At 44.9% G+C, this 26,840-nt stretch overlaps 2 protein-coding genes across 2 annotated transcripts in view; one reads left to right on the top strand and one right to left on the bottom strand.

Moving 5' to 3' along the window:
- LOC126562251 (tubulin alpha-8 chain-like) overlaps positions 1-26,840 on the bottom strand; it is a 395,370-nt gene that overhangs the window by 240,286 nt on the left and 128,244 nt on the right. The gene's annotated exons all lie outside the window — the stretch shown is intronic.
- The window catches only part of LOC126563594 (protein vein), a 28,636-nt gene continuing 23,715 nt past the window's right edge, over positions 21,920-26,840 (top strand). The window contains exon 1 of the mRNA XM_050220240.1: positions 21,920-23,217. Within this exon, the coding sequence (XP_050076197.1) occupies positions 21,954-23,217 (1,264 nt within the window). The 5' untranslated portion in view covers positions 21,920-21,953. The remainder of the gene's footprint in view (positions 23,218-26,840) is intronic.

Below are 26,840 nucleotides of genomic sequence, written 5' to 3'. Positions count from 1 at the left end.
CACACGATGAACATTATTTAAATTTTCTCCGCTTATCACAATACCCCAAACGGATGCGAAACATATGTGGCATGTGGCGCGTGCTTAACCATCCACACCAGGTTGAAGATCGATCGGATCCACCGTAACTGCAGAGAGCGGTTTTCAGTGAGCGGTGGTGAGTGAGTGAGTGCTTGGCGAGTCGATCCACGCGCAAACCATGCGTCACTCAGGAAAAATCTTGAAGAAAAGCGAGTTTTACATCTCTCGTTCGGAAAAGAAAACTCAACCGCAAGAAAAAAGCAAGACCCTCTCACTCTCTCTCTCACACACAGGAAATAAGATTTCTCTCTCCAACAATAATCCTCCCTGTATTTTTCTCTCACTCTCTTTAAGTTTCCCCCGTGAGGTGTCGCAAGAAGTTGCCATCTCGCACAAAACTCGCGCTCACTCGCGGATCTCACTCGCGCTCTTCTTCGGCGTGTGTGTGTATGCGCGCCCAAGTGAGTGCCCCAGGGCCCGTAGCCGCAGTTTTCTGCGAATTCGAATTTTTCCGATTCAGTTTCATTTTGTTCGCCGAGCTGCACGCAAGTTCCGAAGAACGAATGCTGCCACAATCCGTGTAAACCTCCCAATTCCCATTTTGCCGTGTAATGATAAAAAAGAGAGAGAAAAAGGAGCAAAAAAAAATTGTAAAGCAAGTAAAGTAATAAGACAAAGTACCGAGTGTGGCCTTTTCAGCCTCGGGTTTTTTTGGTTTTCTTTTTGACGGTAGATTAAGTGCACACAGATTGTTTCATATGGAGGAGAGGAAATAAACATATAAATGTCTTTTTTAGCTGCGAGAAAAAAAGATTAATGTATAAATTGCTAAAGAGTTGGTGTGCGTGAAAGCAATAGCAGTGCAGAAGCTTCGCCCTTTAGTGTCTTATTTAAAGGCGAATCGTTTAAATTCACAGTGTGTGCTTATGGTGGGTGCATATTTCTTCAGGTGAAAATCATATAAAAATGAAGTAATGTTACAAATATTTAAATACCAATACAGAGTGATGATCATGCAGAGTGGAAGTGTTTCAGTGACAGTGAATACGATAATCACCACCGAATGAAAACGAAAGGCTGATGATTTAGGGGCACATTTCTTCCATACGATCGTAGTGCGTGAGTGAACTGTGAACCGACATCGAACTGTGCCGGTTGGACGATAATCTGCTGGGCCTGAACAATCGCTATCCAGGAGGTTTGATGAAAGTCGTTCTGACAGCACATTTTTCGCTCGCTTATTTTATCACGATCGTGCTCTAGTTGTTACAAATGGCGCTAAAGTAAGTGTTGAACAAATAATACCAATATCCCACGTTCATTCTCCACTCTCCGCTTTTGGCTTGTCTTCCTGCCGACGGACCGGTCGGAAGGGTTTTTTTTCATGTTTTGAAAGTGATCGTTTCCGGGTTAGACGGTTTCCTTCGATCGGCTTCGAAAGCCCGCTGAGCAGCACCACTGCCGGAAAATGTAAAGGAGCCGCAAACGGTCCGTTCGCCGGGCACAGGTGCGAACGGGAGAAGTGGGCGCTCTTTTGATGCCTTGTGATTATTTATTTAATTATTCACTTACTTGCCTTCTGTCTTGCGCAACCATTCGCATTCTGCAGGGGGAAGTGCTTAATTCTGGCTCCTTAATCAGTGGCCTCCTCCACCTCCGCCCGTGGTTCACCCCTTCCCGGGCGTTCCCGTTCGTTTCCCGTTCCTAATAGACCTCGAGAGACCGGAACTAGAACCTTGTATGTGCGCACGGATTGGCGTGCCGCAGATCGCGTAAAACTCCAACCACACTGAGCATGGACTGTTTGGAGGTTCGGTTCTCGGTTGAGTAATTATATCATTTTCAAGTTCATACACACAGGTTCCAAAACCTGTACTGTGATCGGTACGCGTGGTACATATGTTGCAAAGTTTGTTTGCCTCGCACAGAAACCAACGTTCGTTCCGTTCGTGGTGAGCGGTTGCGTGCAGCCGAATGTTGAGAAGAAAAACCGCTGCTCAGAAAATAACCAAATAAAACGATGGATCAGATGTGATCGGTTCTATGTGCATCCTAAAGCCGTTCGAAATGTGACAGTTAGTGCTAAAATAAATATAATAAATATAAATTTATAATTAGGAATTGTCAAGCCATAATAGTTGACAGTCGCACCAATTAGAAAAGGAGTAAAATTGACCATTTTCCAGTGCCAGAGTTTTCCAGAGTAGTTTTACGAGCTTATTGATGCACTTCAGCAATAATTATAAAAAAACTAGGTTCTAATTTGTTGGACAATTAAAGTAAAAATGACACTACCAAATTGAAATCGGTGGCCCTGTGATCTAGTTGATATCGGCAAATGATCTTCACCCGATTCAAGGACCCGATATAAAATCTTGGACCATCTATCCGCACTAGTAATGGCAAGACGAGACGCCTCGAGGTTGTAGAAACAGTTGAAGAAAAAATAACTTTTCGAAAATCCATTTCTGCATTAAGGTCTCGTTATTTATCAGATAAATGATTGACATAAAAATTGCTGTATGGGCCGAAAGTAATGGATTGAAAGTAATTTAAAATTTATTTTTAACTGGGGCAGAACGCTACTGTAAAAAAAGAAGTTTAAAAATTGGATTTTTTTACACATTTTTCAATTAATAATGGTCGAATCTCTTTATCTAACTTCTCATTTAGGACGGTACGATATTATTATCAAAAATTGCATCCCTATTTTTGTCACACGGTCATCGAAGATTGTTATTGAAAATAACTTATGCTTCTTAATTGTAGAATTGAACAATTTTTTTCAAGTTCACAACTGTTCCATATGACAACAGAAAAAAAGAATGTAAAATCCATTCTCTACAACACAAATATCCCAAATAAGTCCCCAAAAGTAGAAAAACTAGCTATAAACTAAGCCACACACACACATACGGACACGTTCAAATTCAATCAGTTTCAGCTCAACGATGTCGATGGCGGGCTGGTCATAATTCACCCTTGCTCACTTACCCATTTGCCAATATAGATATATCGATATCAATCTAACTCTGATCAGTTCCGGATATCTGTTTTTTCTCTCTTTGTTTCTTTATATTTATTTCCCACTGCATTCCACCTACCTCCTCCCCTGCCTCCCCCTGAACCAAGTGATCCGTTTCTTTTAGTTCCACGCACCACACGCTGGAACGATAGGATCAGCTCGGGTCTTTTTTTTTTTCTTCGTCAATTTTTCCACCACCCATCATTTCCATCACATTATTGGCCATTTGGGGAACGAGCGGGTGTGCATAGAGGGTGGAAGGAAAACGCGAGTAGTCGAGCCCACCGATAATTATTCAATAAAGCATTTCGCGCTGGTTGTACTCGGTTGGCAGGGAGGAGGTAAAGTGGGGTGAGTGCAGGCCACTGCGCCGCATAAATCCGTTGCTCGGAAAGCACGAATCTCTAGCGTGCGCAGCACAACACATGCACAAACACCGAGAGGAGTCTATTTTCGGTTACAATTATCCGTGTTTGCTTTCGTCTGGCAAATTGATTTATTTGCTTCCTTTCCCTTACCAGCAACGAGCCAAGGCGGGGTAAAGGGAAACAAGCGGGACGATGCGATTTCGCGAGATCAACGTGTGAAGATTTTCGCGGAAGGAAGCTTACCGAGCTAACCCGACCCGGAGAGACTGGCTGCAGAACAGACCAACTGGGCAAAAAGCAGACAACTAACCAAGGTGGCCACACCAAATCGAAATGCTCGAGACGCGCGCGCGCGCTGGCTCGCGTTCACTCTTCCCTGCCGGCTTCTAATAATTTTCACGCCTTACAAACGTTCGGTCCCATGCACCTTATACTTTATGCGAGTCGCGAGTCGCGTATGCGTGTGTCGATGCGTATGTATGCTGAAGCATGCAGCATGAGCCAGTCCTCCATCGCACATGATGCTGCTGATGGGTGATGGGTGATGTGATTCCGGCGACCGTAACGCCACCATCCTTCTGTACCAGTGTCTCACGCACTCCTAGTTGTCCTTCGTGTAGCCCCGCGTTCGTGTGTGTGTGTACGCTGGCCAGTGTGCCAGTGTTGTGCAAAGTACGGTCTGTGCGTGTCTGTGTCGGCACGTTCTCTGGCACCGGAGGAGTGAAGAAGCGCAAACGAACGGGGAGAAGGCACAAACCGGCCGAACAGCATAAGGAAAATGCTGCTCGCTGTGTGTCTGAAATGTAAATATAGATCGCGGGTGCAAGCGAAAAGCGAGAAAAATCATCATCGCTCGATGCGCCCCCGGCCGTAAAGCATTTTTCCCGGAGCGTGTGGACCAAGAAGCGCCTGCAACATTTCCATCGCGCACCCGCTTCTGGCTAGAAAGGGGTGGGTTGGTGAAGAAGTTGGTGGAGGAAGGAAGGTTCCTGAAAGAGCGGGTGACGGACGACACCAACCCGAACCATGTCGGAATTGAGGTGTCTGAATTGAGTGTTGCGAGTTGGCTGAAAGCGTGTGTGCTTTTTTTTTATTTTAAAAGAATCAACATTTTCGTTTTCTTGGTCCAGTTTTTCCACCACAAGACCATCAAAAATCTATAAGCAGCCGTTTGTCATTTCAATTTGTCCGAACGATCACAACTCGCACGTATGTCATTCACACAATGATTTATGATTCTTCGGGGGTCAGTCTTAAAGAATCAGAAGCGTACTTTTAAATTCGTCCCATTTTCCTTCATTCTCTTATACGGAACCAAGTCCGTCTCTAAGCTCACACACTGATCAGGCCGATCGGGTGTATAAATTGACCGAGAGCAAACTAATGCACTCTATAAAACGAAAATAGGGATAAACAATAAACAGCCACGGTTAGTTTGTTGATCATAATTTCAGCGAGGTTGTCTCGGACAACTTACCTGCCCGGTTTTTGAGCACATGATTAGGACAAGAACCAGCTGGCTCAACTACCTTGAAGCGTGTTTTGGAGGAAATACAATTTATCCAGGGGAGATTCGCCTGCATCAAAATCGACTGCCAAGAGCAATGGGATGAGAGCATAAAGGCAGATTACTCACTGTGAGACAAGATGCGTGAGAAGACTGGAAAATTGTACATCAATTATACAACAAGCAGGAGTCAGTTGAAGAAATGTCTACACAAAACGGGTTCAAGAAGCTATGGAGCTAATTTGAAACATAAATTTTACTTAGTGAGAAGAGTGCAACCTAGACAAGTATAGTGTAGTACACAATCATTGCCCTCACGCATAGTGAGACACCCGGGGGGAACGGGTGTGATAATCTCCTAGGTTTCCTTTTGCTGGCCTTCAAATTTTCACACCACACAGCCACTGTGAACACGACCACTGGTAGCTACCGTTTGCTCCTCACCAGATCAGTCCGGCTGACCCAAACCACGTGCCACCCACCGACACCCCTTCCTTCCACCATCAGCTCCAAAAGCACAACAACGAAAACCCAAAAGAAAAAAAAAAACCCCGCAAAACTCAGCCAAAAATCATCCCCATTCAGCGGTGCGCTCAGCGGTGATCGCGCGGATTGAACCACGGCGTGTTGCGTGTGTTTACGTGTCTGCGTGTGAGAAGTGTGTGCGCGCGTGCCCTCGTTGTTACGTACGCAAGAAGTGAGCCGAACAAATTGAAGCAACCAAAAAAAAAAACATAAAAAAGAGTGTCTCTTCGTCATCCCACCCGAAACACTCGGACCGATGATGATGATGATGATCGTGCGAACTGGCTTGGCAGGTTGCGGGGATTGGCTTTTGGGCCAATGATTTATTTCTCGGATGGTTCAGAGTAAAAGTCGTACCGTTCCGACAAGTGTACCAATTTTTGGTTTTTTGCGAACAAGTAAACCGTGCTTTAACGTTATGTGTGCGTGTGCTGTGGGAGTGTTTCGCACGGCGAAAGTGAAACAAACTCACGTGAAAAAGAATGAGCGATCTTTAAGAACTTGAGCATAAATAATGCATCATTCTAGAAGCAGCAAGTTTACACTAGTTTTACGATAAGACACAAAAGAAACGGCTTAAAAGCCGAGTTAAATCTGCACCTGATCACATCAAAATGACACAGGACTGTTGTCAATAGGGCGACAGCTTCAAAACTATGATCCTTTAAAAGGGTTTCCCGAGCCTTCTACTTCGTCCTTTCTTTCGTGTCTTTACGCAAACCTGACCATGTCTCGCCTTCCTACGTTGGTCGTCGTGTTGGTTGAAAATAAAAATAAACGTCAAATCGACAATGTGCGCACTAAGCCGACACACTACGCCATCTAAGTGAACGTGAACGTGAATTCGGCGTGAAGCAAGAAGCAGCGGCAAAACGAGTATTGGTGCGTGATTACTTTTGCTGTATGGTTAGATACAAGGCAACACTGGCATGTGTCGTTAGGTGAAGAAGAGCAGTGCTCAATGCATTAGATAAAGTGTCAAAGGATGTATTTTTACATGTGTGGTGTGTTTAGGTGTATGAAGGAATGGATCACTGTTTACCCCAAAACTATTGCATGACGAACAGCGCTCAATAGATGGTGTGAACTTTACTGTTGTGTAAATTTGTACCGAGTGTGCCTCGTGATTTCCATGACATTTATTTTTTTTTACAATACAAATAATAAATGATGCTAATTTTTTTATAAATTTCAATTATTTCTCCTTACCTTTCAATAGTCGAAAAAACAGAAAAAAATAAAGTACGAAAGTGATTTACTTCAGTGCAAGACAAAAACAGCATTGACAGCTGTCAGTCAAGTGACGTGTGTACTTATTTTCACTTTGAACCAATCACACTAACAATCGACGACCGATTCCAAGCAGGAATTGTGAATATAGCGAAGCAGCCCGCAAACACTAATCTGTTGGCGATCCTCAGCTGCCAAAGTAAACGCGAAACAGGCTTCAGGTGGAAACATTGCCGTGAAAATAAACCAAGCGTAAGTTACCCCTCTATTCTTTTTACTATTTTTTTTCTAATATAGTAGATTAATTGATAGAAACTAAGACAACCAAAGTCTGTGTGTGTGTGTGTGTGTGTGCGTGTAAGGGAAAAGTAAAGTGCATCAAAAACTATTCTGTGATGCGGTGAAAATAGAACTTTTTCATGCGTACTACTCCCACCCGAGTGGCCGAGTTTTGTTGAACACAGGCAAAAATAGGGGTTCATCACAGGCATCAACAAACACTACTAGACAAAAAAAAGCCCCCGATTGCGAGCAGACGATTAGTCTCCTTGAGATCAGCCTGTCTGACTGTCTCTGATTGATCGGTGATCGCACCCACACACGCCCACACACGCACATGTATTGCATGTAGACTGAACCTACCAGGTGGGTGGATTTTTCGCTGTTGGCCAAATTCGTTTGCCATTTGTTGTTTGATTAAGTTATTTTCGTACCGGTTGAAAGCCTTTTTTCTCATGCCATCAGAACTAGATCGCGCGTTTATAAGACTTTAATTTTTTTTGTTTTTCTTTTGTATCTCACCACACTTTTCGTGCAGGGAAATACTTTTCCTTCAAAAGATTCTTTTATCCTCCACGACGGGTTCGGGTTTGGCCATTTGTTACATCCGTTTTGCTGTAGAATGCACACGCAGCAAACGGAGTTGTACGGAATGATTTCATTGCACTTGTGCAGCTGTAATGCATTCAGCAGCGCTATGCACACACCACCGCACAGTGCAGTGCATTCATTGCACATCATTGCACGCTAGCCGCGGGATTGGATTAACATACAAGCGCCGAGTTTTTGGGGTGCACCCGGGTAATGAGAAACCCGGACCAAGGGACTCGGCGTGGCCGTTAAAATCTAAACGAAAACCCAACAACCATCTCCTCCCTCCCTTCTTCTCGGATTATTTTTTTCTTACCAACACACACACACAGAAACCCGTCAGCGTCGACAGCAAGAAAAGCCGTCAGATTTCCCAACCCGTCTACGCCCCGCGTGTGGGGCACACGTTGCGTGACGATCGCGCGGCAGAAGAAAATGAGAGAATAAAAAAAAAAGCTAAGAACTTGGTGCGGGAAAAGGGAGTGCAGATGAAAAGTGCAGCGAAGAGAACGAGCAGCGATCTTTAATTTCGGATGGACACTTCGGTGGTGGGAAAAAGTCAGTCCGGCGGAAGTGGTGGGAAATGGAAACAGCAGGAAGGTAAAATTAAGCAGACACAGTGTGGCGGCGGGCCCCTACACATACCCAAGGGTGACGGCGACGGCGGTGGGTATTTGGGCGTAAAGATGCCCCTGTTTCTGTTTCATGTTTTTCACACTCGTTATTATGATTATCATCACCATTCATCATGCGTCACTAGACAGCATGTTTTAAAAACGTATAAACTGCATGGCAGCAATGGCAGTGGGAAGCTTAAGCTAAGGTTAAGTTGAAAACGAAATGAGAAAAAATAAAAGAATTACCTCTGGGGGAAGGAAGGTTCTAGCCGAAGAACGCATTGTGCTGTCGGGATCGGTTTCGGTTCAGTAGGGTTTTGGTTGAGTTGGACATGGCCGTACCGATGGTGGTCGGCTTTCGCTGCCGTGCCCTAGTGGTGAACTTAAAATAATTTAAATTGAAATTAAGTTGTGCAGACACAGGATCACAGGACACAGGGATGGGCCGGTGGTGGACAACGGCGCCGGTCTTCACACGGCAGTCCCGGGGTTAAAATCCCATCCAGACCGTTCCCCCGTAGTGAGGCCTGATCCAACTACGTTTTATCAGTATGTCTAGTACGCCATTAGATGTCCGGCATGCCCAAGAAAGTCGTTAAGTGAAGAAGAAGACACAGGATAAGATTCTAGCGCGATAAAAGCTCCATTTGTTTTCCGTACCTTTTGTAGGAGTCAATGAGATCTGCGTTCGAGTATATGGATTATGGAATGGAGTCCTGCCTGTGTCTCTTGTACAAGGATTGCATGGTCGATTCTGCGGCAGATTCCTTCAAAGTTTTTGATGAAAATAGAAGTACAATATCAATAAAACGGTACCACAACAACATTCCTCAGTAACCTGAAGACAATTCCCACGTAAACTACGTCATTCGCCTTCAAATAGCATGTAATTTAAATATTGCGTCATCACGAATGCATTTCCTATTTCCAGCCCTGACTGAGAAGCGAATTCCAGTTCCGACTCGTGCGGGTTCTAATAATAAGATCTGTTTTATTTAACGCCCTTTTCACCCAAAAATTTACCGTGAATCCCGATGTAGGTGGGCCGAACTTGTGATCATGCACAGCAGAGCTCTATGCCCACGCTTTTGCCAGCCCGTTGTCGAATCATCGAACCAAAATTGACTCGTCGACAAATCCCACATTTAAACTGACCATTAGGGTGGTATCTTGCAATACCGGAAAAAAAAACAAAAACATTTCCGCCATAAAGTCTAGTCGTCTCCTTGTACCGCCAGGATGACTAGACCGCGCCAGAAATGGAACTCGAATCGCGCGAGTGGTTAGGATATTTTCTCGGTCGTCCCAATTACGCGGTGGATCGTAAAACTGCGTTCGGTATTCGCAGTTAACGGTACGAAAACCAATTTCGTACCAGTGCGGTGCAATTTCCCGGTAATGACACGAAATAAAGGTCCAAAAATAAATGCTCTCTATATGTTTAGTGTTTCTACAACCCCGGGGGAAGGGTGGAGGAACCGGTGTGCGGTTAGCAGACGCTATAAAGACTACAAACAAAATCCCAACCCACTGAGATCAACTGCCGAATGTAGTCGGAACGAATTATCTTATCCTGGAGGGAACGTGCGATGATGACAACCGTGGCCGGGACGATGGCGATGGCGACGACGACTTCTGATCCATCAACTCGCGTGCTCTAACGTCGCCGGGATCGTCTTCGTCGTGGCCATTTCGTTCGATAGTGAGTGATTTGACCATAATAATAATTTGGTAGCGTGCCGGAATGCTTCAATAATTTTAATTAAATCCACCCGTGAGAGACGCGCTGTCGCCAGAAACGAATCACGAGCGCGCCCCGTGGTATGGTTGGACTCGCAGCCGCTAATTAATAGTGTTAAATTAATTAAAGATTATACAACGCACACAAGCACTAATTTTCATTGGTTTGTGCAAGCGGCCATTCATGCTCTGATCGGTGCAACATTCGAGGATGAATCAGAATTCATGGAGAAATGCTGTAATGTCTCCTTGCAGCGAATGGAGAAGAGCGTGTGGATTGATTTGGGCCGCACGCCTTGCAGTAAAGCTTTCTGTGACGGTGACGATTGCAATGCAAAATGCATGTGCAACAGCTGAGTGTGAAACGATGCAAAGCAACGAAAACGAACAGCAAAATAAAAAAGCAAAAACCACAGGGCACAACAGTGCAACTGTGCCGCCACTGGTATAGGAAAGTGAAAGACACGCTTCTGTTTTGGACGTCTCCTCACCAAATCATCTGCCGAGGTCAACCCTTAACGGTTCAGAAATAGGGAGACACACTTCAAAATGCTACTTTTAACTTAAGGTGTGATTCGGAAGAATATTGATTCTGTTGAGAGATTTTTGGATTTAATCGATCGGTAGGAGTTTTCTTACGTTGTTGCTCGCTAAACAAACAAAGTTTGTAGTGTCCAGAGAAAACAAAAAAAAGAAAAATGATTACTCTAAGCAAGTTGATCATAAACTGTGATCGTACGATGGTTTAGTGGTATCTGTACAAGTTGCTTAATCGATATGATCGCGTTTGAACTCATTATTAGCATTATTAAAAATTGTCAATTATTCTAGACCACTAATGAAATCTATTTGTTTAGTCTAAAGATAAAAAAAATAGCTGGCTTCTGTTAAACAACGAAACAATCATAAGCTGTTTAACCAAATCAAGCAAACTCATTTGACATTTTCTGTCAAAGGCAACAACGGCGCCATTGTTTACACGTCAGGATCGAGGTTCAAATCCCATCTGGATCGTACCCCGACAGTGAAGGACTTACTATATTACTACTGGTAGTCTAGCAAGCTGAAAACCATAGCTCAGAATAGCTATAATATAATAGAGAGACCTCTGGTATCACACACGTTCAGTATTAATGCTCGGAACATTATCAACTTTCGCATGTTTTGAGTATATAATGCAGAAACTTAAAAAGACGCCTTGGGAACTAAATATGAAACGATTACAAACTTTTTAATCTGTTCATGGCCGAACTTCTATTCCATTAAGGGTTAACCGTAACAAAGGTGAGAATTAATTCGTAACACCACTTTTATAGCATTATTAAAAATTAAACACAAATGCATATGTCTGGAATTCTTCGTTATTTCCTTGTTTATTTCTTTACCGAAGACAGATCTTCTAATGGAAAATGAAAAATATTAAAACAGACACCATAATTTAAAAATAAACTACTCAAATTTACTCGCCTAATAAGATTAAGCTATAAAATCGTCTCCCACGTGGCACAGGCACTTCAATTGTTCAATTTGCTGGCAAATTTTTAAACTCTCCGAAAGTCAACTGCAACAGTTAGCAGATGGAGTGAGAGATGGATGATTCGTCTGTAACAAACGTTTACAACAGTTGGCCCCAAACAAAACTGTGCTGTTTTAACGCCAGAGTCAAAATCCCGAGACCATTCGCACAGTGGCAGTCCCACACAGCAACCAGCAGCAAGCAAACGCAGGAGGAATGGCAACGTGTCCGCAGTGCGCTGCAAGTTTCCTTTTAAAGATAATCAGTTTAGTGAGTGAAATTGTGCCTATAAAAACGCACACAGAAAGAGGCACAAATGCACACGGGCAAAGTGGCAAGCTGGCCTGGGTCGGCCAAATGGTTGGCAAAAATGATGATGTGTGTCTTCTGTCTTAATTGTTTATGCAACTTGCGAAATGCGGCTCGAAGCGGCCGCAACTTGCCGAGTTGTGACTGCTGGGCGCGCTGGGATCCCACGATCACGCCAAGCTGATTGTGACCAACCGTGCCACCGATATACCCCCACCCCCACCCCCCTCCCGGCCGTCCACCACCAGGAGATGCAGTATGGCGAAGGGAAAGGACAGCAGTGGCACTGCACACATGTGTGTGCGCTCTCTGGACGAGCTTTGCCACGACTATTTAGGGAAGAGCGCAAAAAGGGGCGTTGGAAGCGACGACACTCGGGACGAAAAGGGTCGGATGCATGTGACCCACAACATGGGACCCGTGGGTCTCCAAAGCGCTTCGCACTCCGAAACGGCCCTATCCGAACAAGTGCGAGTCCGCTTGCCTTCTCTCTGTCCATCCCTTTCTTTTCCCTGTCTCTCTTGCACACAAACCATCCCGTTCCTTTCCCCCATGTGTGTGTGTGTACGAAACGTGAAGAGACAACACACCACTTAAGATGTCGAAGACAATTTCGTCGCCCAATGTGGTGCGCGCGCGGCAGACAACCTTCCTGGATGAGGTTGCGGATGGGTTGACGGGGAAGAAGGCAGAGAAGCTGCCGGTGGGGGATAGGGAGGGGGGGGGGCGAGGGTGCGATTTGATACGATCCAGCTGGGATCCGGTAGCCGGAATCGACGGAAAAGGAAATTGCAGATCGTCGATGTGGTGGAGATTCCCTTTCCGACCTACACCGGGCTTTACAACACCACCTTCTGTATATCTATTTTGCTCAAGTTTTTTTTTATCATTTTTGTTTTGTTTTTGTTTCGTATAGTTGGTTTTGTTTCTTTGCCCTTGTTCTCTTTCTTTCCTCTAATACTGTTGTGGGATTTTTTTTATCACTTCTTTCTTTTTGCAATTTTCTCCTATTCATTTTATCGCTTAATTTACCTTCTACCTTGTTCTCTTTCAGTTTTTGTGTTATTCATTTAATTTGTAAAAAAAATTGTCACTTCTAGCTTGCCTTTACAAAACTAATAAAGAATTATTCCGTTTTTTTCGTGCTTCCAAAAATGATGTAAGCCACCCGATGAGTGAATTGCGATCAGCAGCTTACGGCGCTCTGCTAATTGGCCAATACACGGCGCAATCCAAGCGGGATGCTCACTGTTCCTTTTACAGCGCCGTGACAAAACAATGCGCATTCACTAGTCAATACGGGCATGTGAAGCCTTTCAGAAGGAAGCCCTCCGATGAGCTGGATGGTTTAGCAAGGTCTTAGATAGATGAGCCCGTTATAGCCGGCACAGAATGGGAATGTCTGTGCGAGAGTTCAAACCGTTTAAAAATAGATCGATCGAGTGCAAGGGTTGCATTAATATACCATTTTTTTCCCTCTGTTGCTTTTCCGCTTGTTTTGTTTTTTCCTTGCGCTGTCCCCAACTGCTACTGGCTGCGTTGGCGTAAGTTTTCCCACGTCCGTACGCGTGGAGAGACTTTTCACGTCAGCAATTTAAAATTTGCTCTTCCAAAATGGAACTCATTAGGGACACGACACGATGGGAACATGGAGCGGGGGATGGGGGTAGAGAGAGAATTGTATGATGGGAATGCATTGCCATTGCCCATACTCGTCGGCATACGCGACTCGCATTACGCACGCTTCCTCGCCAAAGGGGAGCCAGTTTTCTTTGAGGTGCCAAAATTTGCGATAAAAAATGAATTATGCTGGTATAGAAAATATCAAACATACAAAGTAGGTAATAAGCATTGATGTTTTGTGATGCCTAGCATATTTGTATACTTATAGTATATTTGTGCACATCGTTCTTTATGTTGTTAAAAGCTTCATTAGGATACATTGGGGCATCAAACGGCTGGACCGGATTCAAATCCCATCCGAACCGTCCGAATAGGGGTTTTAATCCCATCCGGAGAAAAGTGAGGATTGACAATCCAACTACGTGGTATCGGCAAGTCTATTCGACGGCCGGCGTGACCTTAGAGGTCATTAAGCCAAGACACGTCCTAGAAGATCGTCTGCCTCTGCCGAGCCCCTACCTATGAACGCAATGGGGCTCCTATCATAATTTGGTCATGCTATGATCCTCCCCTGATTAGAACCAATCAATACCAAAGGAGTCGTCTTTCTTGAATTCTGGATCTTGATTTTTATTCAAGCTATGATTTTTTATTCACTATTTACACGTCGCCGTATTGTCAATTCCAGCTTTAACTTGTGTAACTTTTTGAGAAACAATTTTACATACAAACGAATGAAATATAATAAAACAGATCGCAGAAAATTGTAAAATAGTTCTTTTTGGTACAATTTATTAACATATTTGCTGCGTTCAGCCTCCAGTAGCAAGCCACCCCGACATTGACTGCTCATAAAAATCGCACAAAACTGAAAACAGTGCAGTTCGTGTGCAAAAAAGCTCAAGATTTTCTCTACATACAAACAATATCGATCGTTGTAGTATGTAAATAGCTCATTTTTAAGAACAGATTCGTCGAGAAAATGGACACAAATGAACATAAGAGCAATCCCGAATCGCTCGAATTCAGACATAATTCTAATGGTTTTTCCTGTATTATGATGTGTAAAATTAATCGTGAAATTAATAAATCATCAATCTGAAAACTGATCCACAATGGCCAATTTGTTGATAATAACAAACCAAAATTATGGTAATAAATCGTTTCATACGCTACACTTTTAAGCCAGATTAGTAACGATCCTCAAACTAAGTGCCACATGTACCCCCAAAGAACAACGGTTACCGACCCTGACACTAAAAAAAAATATGTATAGACGGTTAAAAAAAGAAGTGATTTTCATGCACTATTTGTACGGTAAAATGGTTCTGTGGTTGCAGGCGACGCATAACATTTGTTCCTACAAACAACACACTGAAAAACACCCCGTCAAGCGCCGTTCGTCGCGTCGATCGCACGTAAAACTTGGATCGTTTATTTCCAAGTCCTTTTTGTTGTCGTCCTTTGCGTCTTTGCGTGCCCAACATTTCCCAAATAAAAAAAAAACCCGAACACACTAGGACGCACACAGGAAACAGATACAAAGCGCACCAATTCACAAAGGAAGAGAAAAATAAATTCCATGTGACGAAATGCAAGATTAAACAAAACCGTACACAAAAAAAAAGGACGTTCAACAGGAGGCCGGGGCTGAGCTGGCAGGCTTAGCGCATGACCTTTGGCGGTTTAAGGTCAACGGCGCTGCTGCTGCTGTGCATTTCGACGTGCATCCTCTTCTCTAAATGCATATTTACATCATCGTACGTCACACACCGTCTTGCGATCATGGTGAAAGATAAAAACCATCATGATGAGGTTGTGCCGCCGCGGTTCTTCATTCCCTGGGTGTTCACGGTTCACGGTTCACTGGATTGCGTTGAACTTAGCTTCTTTTGCTAGGGTTCACACGGCGGGGACGGGCTTTATTTTTCACTAATTTCTTCCATGCCTCTCGCCTCGTCATTGCCGACGACGCAAATTGTGTTGCATTTGGTCGCAATGCCGGAAGGATCTTACCAAAAAGGATCTTCGTTTGTTGATGAAAAACGAGCGTTTGAGTGATTGTTTGAAACGTGTGTCAAAAGATGTTGCCATCTGAAAGGTTTGCTTCCTTGTGGAAAGTTGTTCAAAAGAAAGCACATTTTGTGGCATTTTGTGGCAGTTTTTCACTTAATTTAATGCTGATATATCATCTCTATAACTCCAGTAATATATTTGTAATTGAACTATAAAACATATTGAATATTGAACCTTCAAAAATTCTGCGACTGCTATTCTTCATAGCTTAACGGTTTTCTAGGCGACGCCAGCCATCGAATGGCTTTTATAGACTTTGCTGATATCACGTTGTTGGATAGTCAGCCCACACTATGGAGGAACGATCCGGAAAGGATTAGAGCCCCGGTGTGAAGACCGACACCGCTGTCCCTCCCCTCCACCATCCGGACGCCTCTAAAGCTATTTACATTTAGCAACATAGAACTATTTACAACTTTTCCATAGAATTTTGTTACGAAGTGACAATTACTGACTGATTCAAATGGAATTCGAATTCATGGCTACATAATAATTATGATTCTAATTTTTTGATGAGATTTTTAATATATTTAATAAAAAATTATTAGATTTTTTGTAGGGAAAATTTAACCCAAAACCCCCTGGATTGTATTTTGTTACACATCGTTCGTTCGGTTTGTTTTCTAAATATTTTTAAATTCCTATGAAACGGATTCTCACTATACGACCATCATTTTGCTTTTTAAAATAACATCATTAGCACATAATAAACATTTTATCGATTCAACCAAATGTATAAAACGCAGCGATGACATCCCTGCAGTCGAATCTACAAACGCCAATCCGTGCATCCCTCAATTCGAGAGCTGTCGGCAAACTGGCCAACTTCAAATGAAACGATTCAAGCGTGCACGGTGTGGCGCTTGCATATGCAGTGCCATTTTTGTCATTTATTTATTTCACTACCAACGCTTTCCCTACCACTTTACCGATTGCGTAATGCGAAACTGCAACCGACAGGCAGCGCAACGACCGATTGTCATCGACACGGCTTTCCATTCGGTGGGCAAAGTTGGCAAATTTCGGTGCGTGTTATAATTTTAAGCACCAACAAGAACAAAATATGAGAGCGTGAATGAGAACAGCCATGGGATCAAGGATGACCTTTGGAGGAGTTAATTTTAGAGGGCAAACACCTCGGTCAGACGACGGCGTTGCGTGCCCAAGAACCCTCCCCTTGGGACGGATATTTCGCTCACATCCTTTCGCACGTGTGTAGACGACGGCCACAATCGAGTGTGTCTAGTGTATTATTTGGGTGCGTCCCGTGACCGCCAGGTTGGAGAGGTTTTGTTTTGCTATTTTGCCAAAATTCAGTATCAAGAAGGAGCGAACAACGACAAAAATGTCTGCTTTTACTAATGAAAGCACCGCTTATAGCACCTCATAAATAAGGTTGAATATATTTTCATGCCGGTCGTGAAAAATAATGCTTCATTTCCATCAGCACAATCATGCTACCTGTGTGTATGTTTGCTGATGTGGATGTCCTGATGGCTGGCTAGAAAAGGTGTGCCGAACGATGCTCATTTTCCTTGCGACTTAATTTAATTAATTTGTTCCAACAGCTAATCGATTAAAATATGGGTGGACGCTCGATGTAGACTTGCCAATAAACCAGTGAATAATAAGTTCAATCATCTACAAATTTCTATTAGTGAAAACAGTACTCCTTACAAAACTTTCCACTCCTGATTTGGTCCTTTAAGCAAGCAAATCTTTTCGGGTACGAATTTGTTTACATTATCGTTGGATAATTAGGTCAGGAGCAACACCAAGTGCACCCCCATCATTAAATGAAATGAGTAGCTTAAAATCTGACAAACACACTTTTACTACTTCACACACACACACACACACACATCCGCATGCAAACACAAATTAGGCCAAACCCCTATGGGACGTCTGTACCGGGAAACGGCTGTTTATATTTGCCTGAAATTCGGAACATTCTACTTTGATCGTTTTTCCTTTCCCATGAAATGGTCGATAACTAGGCCGGGTAATAATTTGAATATTGCTGCTGCAAGTTCCTTCCCCAAGTTTGAGAGCTGTGGTTCAATTCGCTACAAGTGCTTAAACCAATGTGTAAAATATAATCACTTTTCGGTAACTGTGGCCGTGCCGTGAGCGCTGAAAACTGTGACAAATACAGTTGCCTAGGAAAACTGAAAAAACAACAAAAATAACAGCAAAAGTAACAGAAAGGAACGAACCCCCTTGCCCCCCCCCCCCCCCCCATGTCCGATGTCACACAACCGAGAGTGTGACTGAATGTCTGCACCGATCGCAGTTTCCCGGCCCTAATGCAATGCTCACTTTTCTTCAAACGTTTTTCCTTACAAAAACGGCTGCGTTTGCGTAGTGTGTGTGCGTTTTAGTTGTCTTTTTCGGCTGGTTCGTTGAGTTTGGGAAATTGGGGTCCACCGAAATGTCTTGCGCCACACACACCACACACACTTCTACCTTGCCAGAAAGTCTCAGAGCACGGTTGGCAAACCGCGATTTTTCACCGCGGCGCGGCATCTTACGGTTTTGCTTTTTTGTGTTTTTTTTGGTCTGCCTCCCCCGTGTGGTACTGTCTGACGACCGACAGGATGGGTGTTGAGGAAGAAGAAGAAAGTGAGAGAGGGGTGAAAACGACGTGAGAAAACCTCATCAGGTTGTGCTTTGGGTTGTACACCCGTAACCATCGCCTCCGCACGCTCACACACATCGGTGATCGTAGTCGACACTCATCAATTAAAGTCAGATTGAGTGAGATGATGCTGGCAAAGACACGGTACGGGGGGGGGTGGGGGGGGGGGTGGGGGTCGGTTTGGCGACAGTGCGCGCTACGAAGTGCGGTGATTCTATGGCCTCGTTCGGGCGTAGTAAAACGGGGAAAAGCCTGCTGACAGAGCTGTGCGTGGTGTACGTGTCTCGTCGGGTGCGATCTTTAAGCGATTTGCGACTTTTAGTGGGCTGCGACGATCGAGACCGGCTTCCCGAAACCATTTTTGTGTCGCATCACCAGACAGTGGTGTCGAGTACGATGACTCACACGCACGGCCAAATCCTTTCGTAAGGCGTGAAAATTCACAAAACCCTTGAAGGTGAGCAAACGTGCCGTCCGACGGGATCTGATATTTTGCGGATCATCGCCCCGATGCACACGGCTAGGAAAGCGGAGGGGATACAACGCCGGAAATGTTTCACCGGGAGAGTTGCCAAAACAGCACTACGGAAAGGAGATTGTGATAGGAACACTTTAACCCTTAAGATAACGGATGGGTTTAAAAGGAGGGGCAATATATATCGAAAATATCGTAGATAATTATAAATTTCATTCGATCTTGTCGGGAGTGTTGGAACCTGTACCAGTTTTGTTTATTTTTCATGTCAAAATTAAACAGATATTTTAATTCTTTACGATTAAATACTGATATTGCATTGTTACAAATCTTCGAAATTTTTGTCTATAATTTTTTTTTTCGAAAGTTACAGTCAAGAGATTGTGTAAAACTATTTCTTTTCTGTAAGGCAAAATTGGTAAGATTCTAAACTATTTTTACACTTCTTTTCGTCGACATTCTTCGACAATTTTATCAAATATTTATATTCGTTGAATATTTTGAATATTTTATCAATTGAGAAATGAATCTCGTTCGGCATAATCAATTGTAAATAAATAAATAAAAATAAATGAATCGAGTTAATGCTTATTTCTGCACATTTTCGTAATAAATGGATGAAAATATTTTACCCCATAGTTAATGATATTTTCCATTATGAAATGATTATGAAATAATTGAAACGGAAAATCGTACTTTGTTAAGTATATTTGAATCGAAATTATTTGGAAAATGCGATAAAGACCACATGCTGCCGGGTGGATCAATCCCGACCCCGATTCCGACCCCGATCCCGATCCTGACCTCGATCCCGACCTACGATCAATCCAAGTACGTGGTATCAACAAGTAAAGTAAGTCATTCTGCAAGTATGCAAGTCAGATGACCCGACATGGCCTAGCAGGCCATTGTCCCAATAAGTAGAAGCAGAAGAAGAACCGTATTCAAAATTCAAACTGATTAAAACAAGAGCCTGCAGGAGAAAAAGCTACTACAAACAATTCACTTGAAAAATATTCATTTCATTCAAAGGTTAAAACATAAAATCAGTCACACCAGAAAGGAGGTCCAAAACAAGACAAAATGAACTAACAAACATTCAAAAATAAAAGTAAACAGAACCATTTGCACCGCAACATGCTTACCAGCAAATAGAAGCAATTAAAACAAATCGAAAGCACACGTCAATGCACCCGTACCCTACCATTAGACGCTCTGTAATGGGTGTAAGTGTACTGTACGGCGGCAATTGCTAGACAACCGGGAAAATCCCTGTCCTGTTCGATACGCACACCCACCCCTGTATTAAGTAGTAATTTTTCCTCATTTATTAACAGCGCTAATTAGACCGCCCCACCGATAACAACTTCGCCCACATGCATTTGCATTAGTTTTAGCTTGCAAAGCACGCACGCAACACGGTGAGGTACGCAAAGGTGATGCATTTGCGTATGCATGCATGGAAAATCCGGCCACGATTGGACGTTCTCGTGGGAAAAGAATCAAACTACGGGTAAACAACGGGCCGGGTGGTTAGCTGGAGGCTGGTTAGTGTTTTTCATTCCGTCCACCTTATGCGACATCCGCATATTTGTTTTGTGGACGGATGGGTGAGCACTTTACATACCGCCCAGGTGTGGAAAAGCCAATCTTTCCCGGGAATGGGTTTTCCAGCAACAATTTCTTTGTTGCCCATGGGGCGGCACCTGGCCTGGAGGTTCAGGAGCTACACACACACACACACGGGTCACAGCGGGCTTGTTGCACTGTATCGAAATCGAAACGCACGCTAGCGTTCTATACATGCTCGCGCAATTTGCTTATTATTAGCGAAGAAATGGTCGTAAGGGCGTTAACATACGCTAGATCGTGTTTACAGATAGTGCCGCCCAGATCATCGCGATCAAGCGATCCCTCGTCCCATCCGATCGGGCATGAGCAAGGGAAGGGAGCGAGCGAGCATGGAATTGGATCATCGATGCATATGAATTGCGATCGGAGTATAAAGTGGCAGGGCTATGGGTGAAACCTGCCCTTTACAAATCGGTTGCCCGACACGATCACGATCACGGTTCGTTCCCGTCAATGTACTAAACGATTCGTGTTTGGGCTTTTGGTACTAGATTCTAGAAAGTGAGAGCGAATTTCACTTAAAATTAAATTCATTAGAACGCAACAATATCTGCTTTAAACTTACACGAAGTTTTTGTTCTTTTCTTTTTTGCAGGGGTCTTCACGACGAGTGGATCTACGAACGAGCCAAGTGAATATCGAAACAGTCCCCATTTCCAAATTTCCACAAATATTTCCTCAAGAACCTTCGCCCTTGATTGTGCAAAAGAACGTAAAGTGTGTGCTTTGTGTGAGTGAAAAGAGAAAACAAGGAAGAAAAAGTAAAGGCCCAACCGAAAAATAGTAAAATTCGAAGGGAAAAGTGTATCATTGTGTTAAATATTTATCCAATTCACCGAGAGAGTGTTATTTTTTCCCCCCCGTTGGTAAAAAGTGAACCAGTGAATCGGTGAAGTTTTTCCCCCTTTGTTTGCGACGCTCAATAATGCCGATCCACAGCAGAATGAAAGATCGAGCAATTGTGCTAGTGTTAAATCGACCCATCAAAGATAGTGCCACGATCCTGCCGGATTGTGCGTGCTGATCGGAAAGGGAGAAAAAGTGTGTTGTCCGGTGCGTTAGTGTATTGTGTTTCGGTGTGGTGGTTTTGCTTACGAAAAATTCACTTTTCCGACCATCAACCGTGCATGCGGGCGTTGAGAGGTGGGTTGTGCCTGTGCGTGTTTTATGTGCGGATGTGCGTGCGTGCTGTGTATCACCTGTCCGATACGAGCTGTCGGTGTCCGGATCGGGGACAGGTGCCAGTGTAAACGAAGTGCAAGAAAAACCATGAAGCAATCAATTGACATGTGTCATTACCGATCAGCGAAGAAGTTTAAATTATTGCCCAAAATCCGAGCCAGCCCAAGATATCGGGAGGCACCCTAGAGCGAAAAAAAGAGATCTAGGATCGTAGTGTTGTTTGACTGTACGTTTACAGCCAGTTGGTGCACGTATTCCGATTGGAGTGCGTCCTTGTGCGAAGAGGTGTAGACGACAGCTGGGGAGCTGTGGGCACTCCTACACAAGCTAAGACAAAAACACAAAACCAAACTCGTCCCAACAGAAAAAAGGGGCGCGAATAGTAGCGCCTTCGGCTGAGATTGACCACAGTATTCCTAACAGAGGGATCGGAGTAAGAAAAACGCAGTCAACCGAGCACCTCCAGAAGAAGAGATCTCCCAGACAGAATTTATACAAGTGCGAGGATCCTCCCCAAGGTTCTCCCCAAAGAGTGTAGCCCAACATTAGATTATTAAACAAAACCACAAAATACATACCAGTCAAACTGACGAGACGCCATGTACTTACGCAAATGGAGTCCAGTAAAATATTTGATGTACCTATGGCTTGCAATTCTGGTTTGGATGTTCTCTCGGTGTGATAGTGTGGCCACGATGCACCTGGCACCGCCACCGTACCATAGCAGCGGCTACCAGGGCACACCCGGTGGCCACTCCAATAGCATTAGCAGCAGCATTAGCAGCATTAGCAGCAGCAGCAGTAGCAGTAGTGGTAGATATGTTAGTAATAGCAGTAGAACAACACCTAGCATTAGTAGTCACACTTCCAAGGACGGCGTGCACCAGGTAGAAAGTTTGGCCGGCGGTGCGATACCACCCCGGTTATACGATGCCTCCCGGGCGCCAACGCACCCCCTACCGCTACTGCCCCTGCCAAGCGTGGCCACCGGGAAAACTTCTCCCAATGAAGTCTTGCAGCTGCTACGAAGAAACAGTGCCAACACCAAATCCTTAGCCCACCAGGAACAATCGGGCCGGCACATACCACCAAACGAACCAATGAACCAAAGCAACCCGCCGTCAAGCACAGTGGTTGACGGTGCGCTTTCTGGTACGGCCGGGTCACCCACTGACAGCAGTAGTATTATTGGCAGTAGTAGCTACGGTACTGCCGAAGCGGAACGAGCCTTGCAACGGCAATGGACGGCACAGATGCGTCTGAAAGGGGAGCGTCGCCGGCTGCACCGGAGACGTTGGCGAACGTTGGCGAATGCCGCAAGCCCGCTCGGTAGCCGGAACCGGAGAGACTCGGCCCTATCCGGTACCGGTGGGTATGGTATGCGATCATCGACGGCCGTCGGCAATCAGCAACATTCGGTGCGCCCTCAGCGAAGAAATGGTACGGGGGGTGGTGCTGGCGGTGGACAGCGCCGTTACTGTTCGGCCCGCGATCCGGCAACGCTCGCGTTTGAGGCGCCGGTCGTGTGCGAAGCGAAGGTCAAATCGATGAGCGATCGGCGGCCAACGTTTGCCGCGACGTTCGAAATATTGACGGTGCACAAGCAACCACCAAAGGGGCGTCTGCAGCGTGGCCGTACCGTGCGGCTGCAGTTCAATCTGACCACCACGAACGAGTGCGACATCTTCCGGGGGAAGTTCCGCGAGCGGGGCTTTGTGCGTGAGGAGCTCGAGCTCGGCAAGGTGTACTTCCTGTTTCTCAAGCCGAACATGGGCTACACCAACTTCACGATCCTCGGACAACCGATACGCAAGACCAAGCGGTCCGAGGGTGGAGTTTTGCAGGGCGTCAATCCTAACTACGGTAAGTAGTAATGTATTCTAACACAGTATTCAATTTAGTATTACTAATTGCCTCGAGTAGTAAGCGACAACGAAATTGCGCTTAAAGATACTTTAAAGAACATTCATCTGCTTTAATGCAAACTAGGGAGGAAAACACGTTTTATTTCGATTCAGATTTTCTCTTCCCGAGCTGCGTATTGTGCATCTATTTTTGATCCATCCAATTGCACTTCGCCCTTTTGATCGGCGCCATCATTTCCGACCAAGAATCATACGATCGTACGATCCTCAAACCACACAGTAAATCGATTTGAACGTGACTTCTGTGTGTTGAAAGACAAATTTTCCGGTCTGGTGACATCAGTAACAGGGAATTCGCGATGCATGGCGACCGACAAGCATCTCACTACGGATGCATTGTCAAACATCGTTTGATCAACGGCTGAGGTAGCGTTGGCCCAGACCGATAGTTGTGCTGTTTTTTTCTCCTATAGTCAAAATTAGCAAACGATTCAAACTTTGCTGCAATGCCAGGTGATCATATTTTTTATCCACCCTATATGCATTGCCAGACTAGGCCTGGAAACTCGCCATTGCGCGTGAAAAGAGCACTGTGAATAACGCGTTCGGTGCTGCGCCCGCGCGTACATGAAGAACGATCAAAAACAAACACACGCGCCAAGAAGCGTTCCAACTGATGCGCACGCAATGCGCAGCGAAAATGGGAGTTGCAGAGGACGCTAGCGGAGATCTTACGCGCGTGAAGGAAAGAGAGAGAGGGCCAGCGAGCCAAGTGAAAGAACGACCACGGTAAGATCGTGATGATTGCACACACTCCGAACCTAACGTGGGATGCATCTGAGTTGACGAGAAGAGTCGGGGAGGGAGCAACGGCAACGCGTGTCTTCTCATACTTTTGGGACGATCGCACCGAATGCAGCGAAGGTCTCGATGGGTCTGGAACAGAACGCGGACAGAAGAGGAAGAAGTTGATGAAGCAGCAAAGGAAGAAGAAGAAGAAAAAACAGTAAATCCTAACCGACCAAATGTGGAATATCAGGTGCATGTTGTCGTTTACCATATAATAAGTCCCCATCCCATCCCCAGCCGTGGCCGTGGGTAAGGTTCACCCCGCTTTGCCAGCTTCGTGAGCGTCCAAGAAGCGCACCGTAAGCAATGCGCGGGAATTGCAACGCGGTCGACGGCGGGGCGGAGAAAAGCAGTAGATGGAAATGGGAGGTTTGGATGGGGTTACCCGGATTGCCGAATATGGCCCGGGCCAGGGAGACTACTACTACTGCTGATGCTACACTGCTCAGTGTCGATTTTGTTATGGTTCAGTTTGATTCGCATCGGTTCGAGTGGAATGATAAGTGTTTGGAACAGTTTGCAACTACTTTTTACTGCTCGGCAGTTGTCCGTAAATTGAAAAATTCTAGATGGCCGGCGTGGCTTAGTAGGTGTTTAAGCCAAGAAGAAGAAGAAGAAGTCTGCACTCTTTACTGTAGAAGTCTATAAATCCAAAGGTACAATATTAATCACAGCTAAAACTGCTTTTAGTACGGACTATCTTGTTTCGATCAGGATGAACAAAGGAAGCCAGGAAAAGGCAGGCAAACCTCCCGAGGATGTACTGTTTGTGAAAAAAAGAATATTCTGTAGGTTTCTTTCAGAGTAAGCTGTCAGTCAACATTCTCCCTGAGATCTTTTTCGGTCAAGAAAGGTGCTCGGATTGAAAAAAAAAAAACAGTATTACAATTGGAGTTACCAAAACTCCAACGAACCACGGTTTCTTTCTTTACGTTTGTAGGAAAAAATTCTACTTCGCATTTTAAAAAATGCGACTAAAGACCAAAGATTAGTTTCATATATTTTATACTTTCCATCGGTTGTATTCAAACTTCATTCGAGTCGTTAATAATTACTTATCTTCAAATTGATTCCATGAAGTGGGATAGTCAGCCCTTCCCTCCCTAGGGGGAGACAATTCGGTTATTCCAGGTCCCATCAGGCGAAGACCGAAGAGATATAAAACTGCTTAATTTTGCCAAAAAAAGCGTGCTGCCAATTGATTCTTCCTAAACACTTTTCCAATCACACAAAGCAGCAGACGCCGACTGCGACGTTCGACTTATGTTTTTGTTGCAGTCCCTTTTGTGCGGCCCTTTCGGCACGGCCTGATCATGCGAACAGCCGGTCGGCCGATACGAGTGCACCCGTTTTAGGGAGCGAACGATTCGCACGCAAAGCCGCTCTCTAAAAGCCCCGGGCATGGACTAGTGCTGGACCAGCACAGCACGACTAACGGGGTCTGGTTGTGTCAACTACGCGCTTTGCCTGATGCTCGACTGAAAGGGCCATGGGAAACGCGAACGATCACAACCAACTTTCTGTCTTTCTCTGTCTCTCGCTCCCAGCACCGATCCACGCGACCGGTCACGAGCAAACCGGTGGAATTGGAGGACTGACGGATGGATGATTAAAGGATGGTAGTTTTCCTTACGCATTAGATGAAAATGGCCAACTCCTGTTCATTAAGCCAACAAAAGAATAGTTTCCATCTATACCACAGTCCCCAATATGCCAATGTTTTAAAAATCATCGCGAAAATCTAAAACAGAACGCAATCCTGTACAGCATATTACAAACATCGAGCACGTTTGTTATGACAGTTTAAACACACACACACACACACACACACACACACACACACACACACACACACACACACACACACACACACACACACACACACACACACACACAAAAGCATCCCGGAATATGTTAGCAAAACATTCGCAATTCAATCGGACAATTTTCAAACAAGCACCAGTTGCACACTACAACTTCATACTCGCGCCGAGCCCGAACCCTGACGGCAATTAATTAAGCCATGGATTGTGTGCCAACTGTTCGCGCGTAAACGTGTGTAGGCCACCCGAAACTAGCACCAAGCACCAAACAAACTTGCGGTGCATGAAACCTCACCATTGCTACCGTGTGTGCCGTCCACCTACAACAAACCCCCCGGGAAAGAAGCGGATGGTGGTGTCATTTTGGGGGAGGAAAAAGTAGATCCTGCCTTCGTGAGTTTTCGCCTGGCAGTGAGAAGAAACAGAAGAAACAACAGCGCCAACAAAAAAAAAACCAACGAGACACACCATCACCGCCGGCTGACTAATTATAAAATCTTTTTCTCGAATTGAAATTTTTATTTTTGCCCGCCTTGTGTCCCCATCGCGACGCCACGACGTGAGCAGCAGCGCGAACTCGCGCTTGTTCTCGATCGCGTTACGGTACGATCAGCGGAAGCGTTATGGGAGACGGTGCGCGGTGGCGTACACAAAACGGTTCTGTCGGAAAAGTGTGAGGAAAAGCCGAAAACTGGGATCCCCGTGAAGTGCGTGAGTGAACGCCGGTGAGATATTGGGAGAGCCTGTGTGAGATCCACTCTCGGTTTCGTGACGGAAAGAGAGTGAGATCGGCCGTGGCGTGAGTAGTAAGGGATCTCATTGCGTACCGCGTGCTCGCGATCCCATCCCAATGTGGTGTGGGGAAAAACTAAACACGATCATACAGTGTGCATATGTAATGGGATCCTTCATTCGCTTACTTACCGATGAACTCTCGTCACGCAATTTT

This window comes from Anopheles maculipalpis, chromosome 3RL (genome assembly GCF_943734695.1).
Source record: "Anopheles maculipalpis chromosome 3RL, idAnoMacuDA_375_x, whole genome shotgun sequence".
NCBI lineage: Eukaryota > Metazoa > Arthropoda > Insecta > Diptera > Culicidae > Anopheles > Anopheles maculipalpis.
The sequence above is the reverse complement of the archived record's forward strand: the minus strand, read 5'-3'. Positions and strand labels throughout refer to the sequence as shown.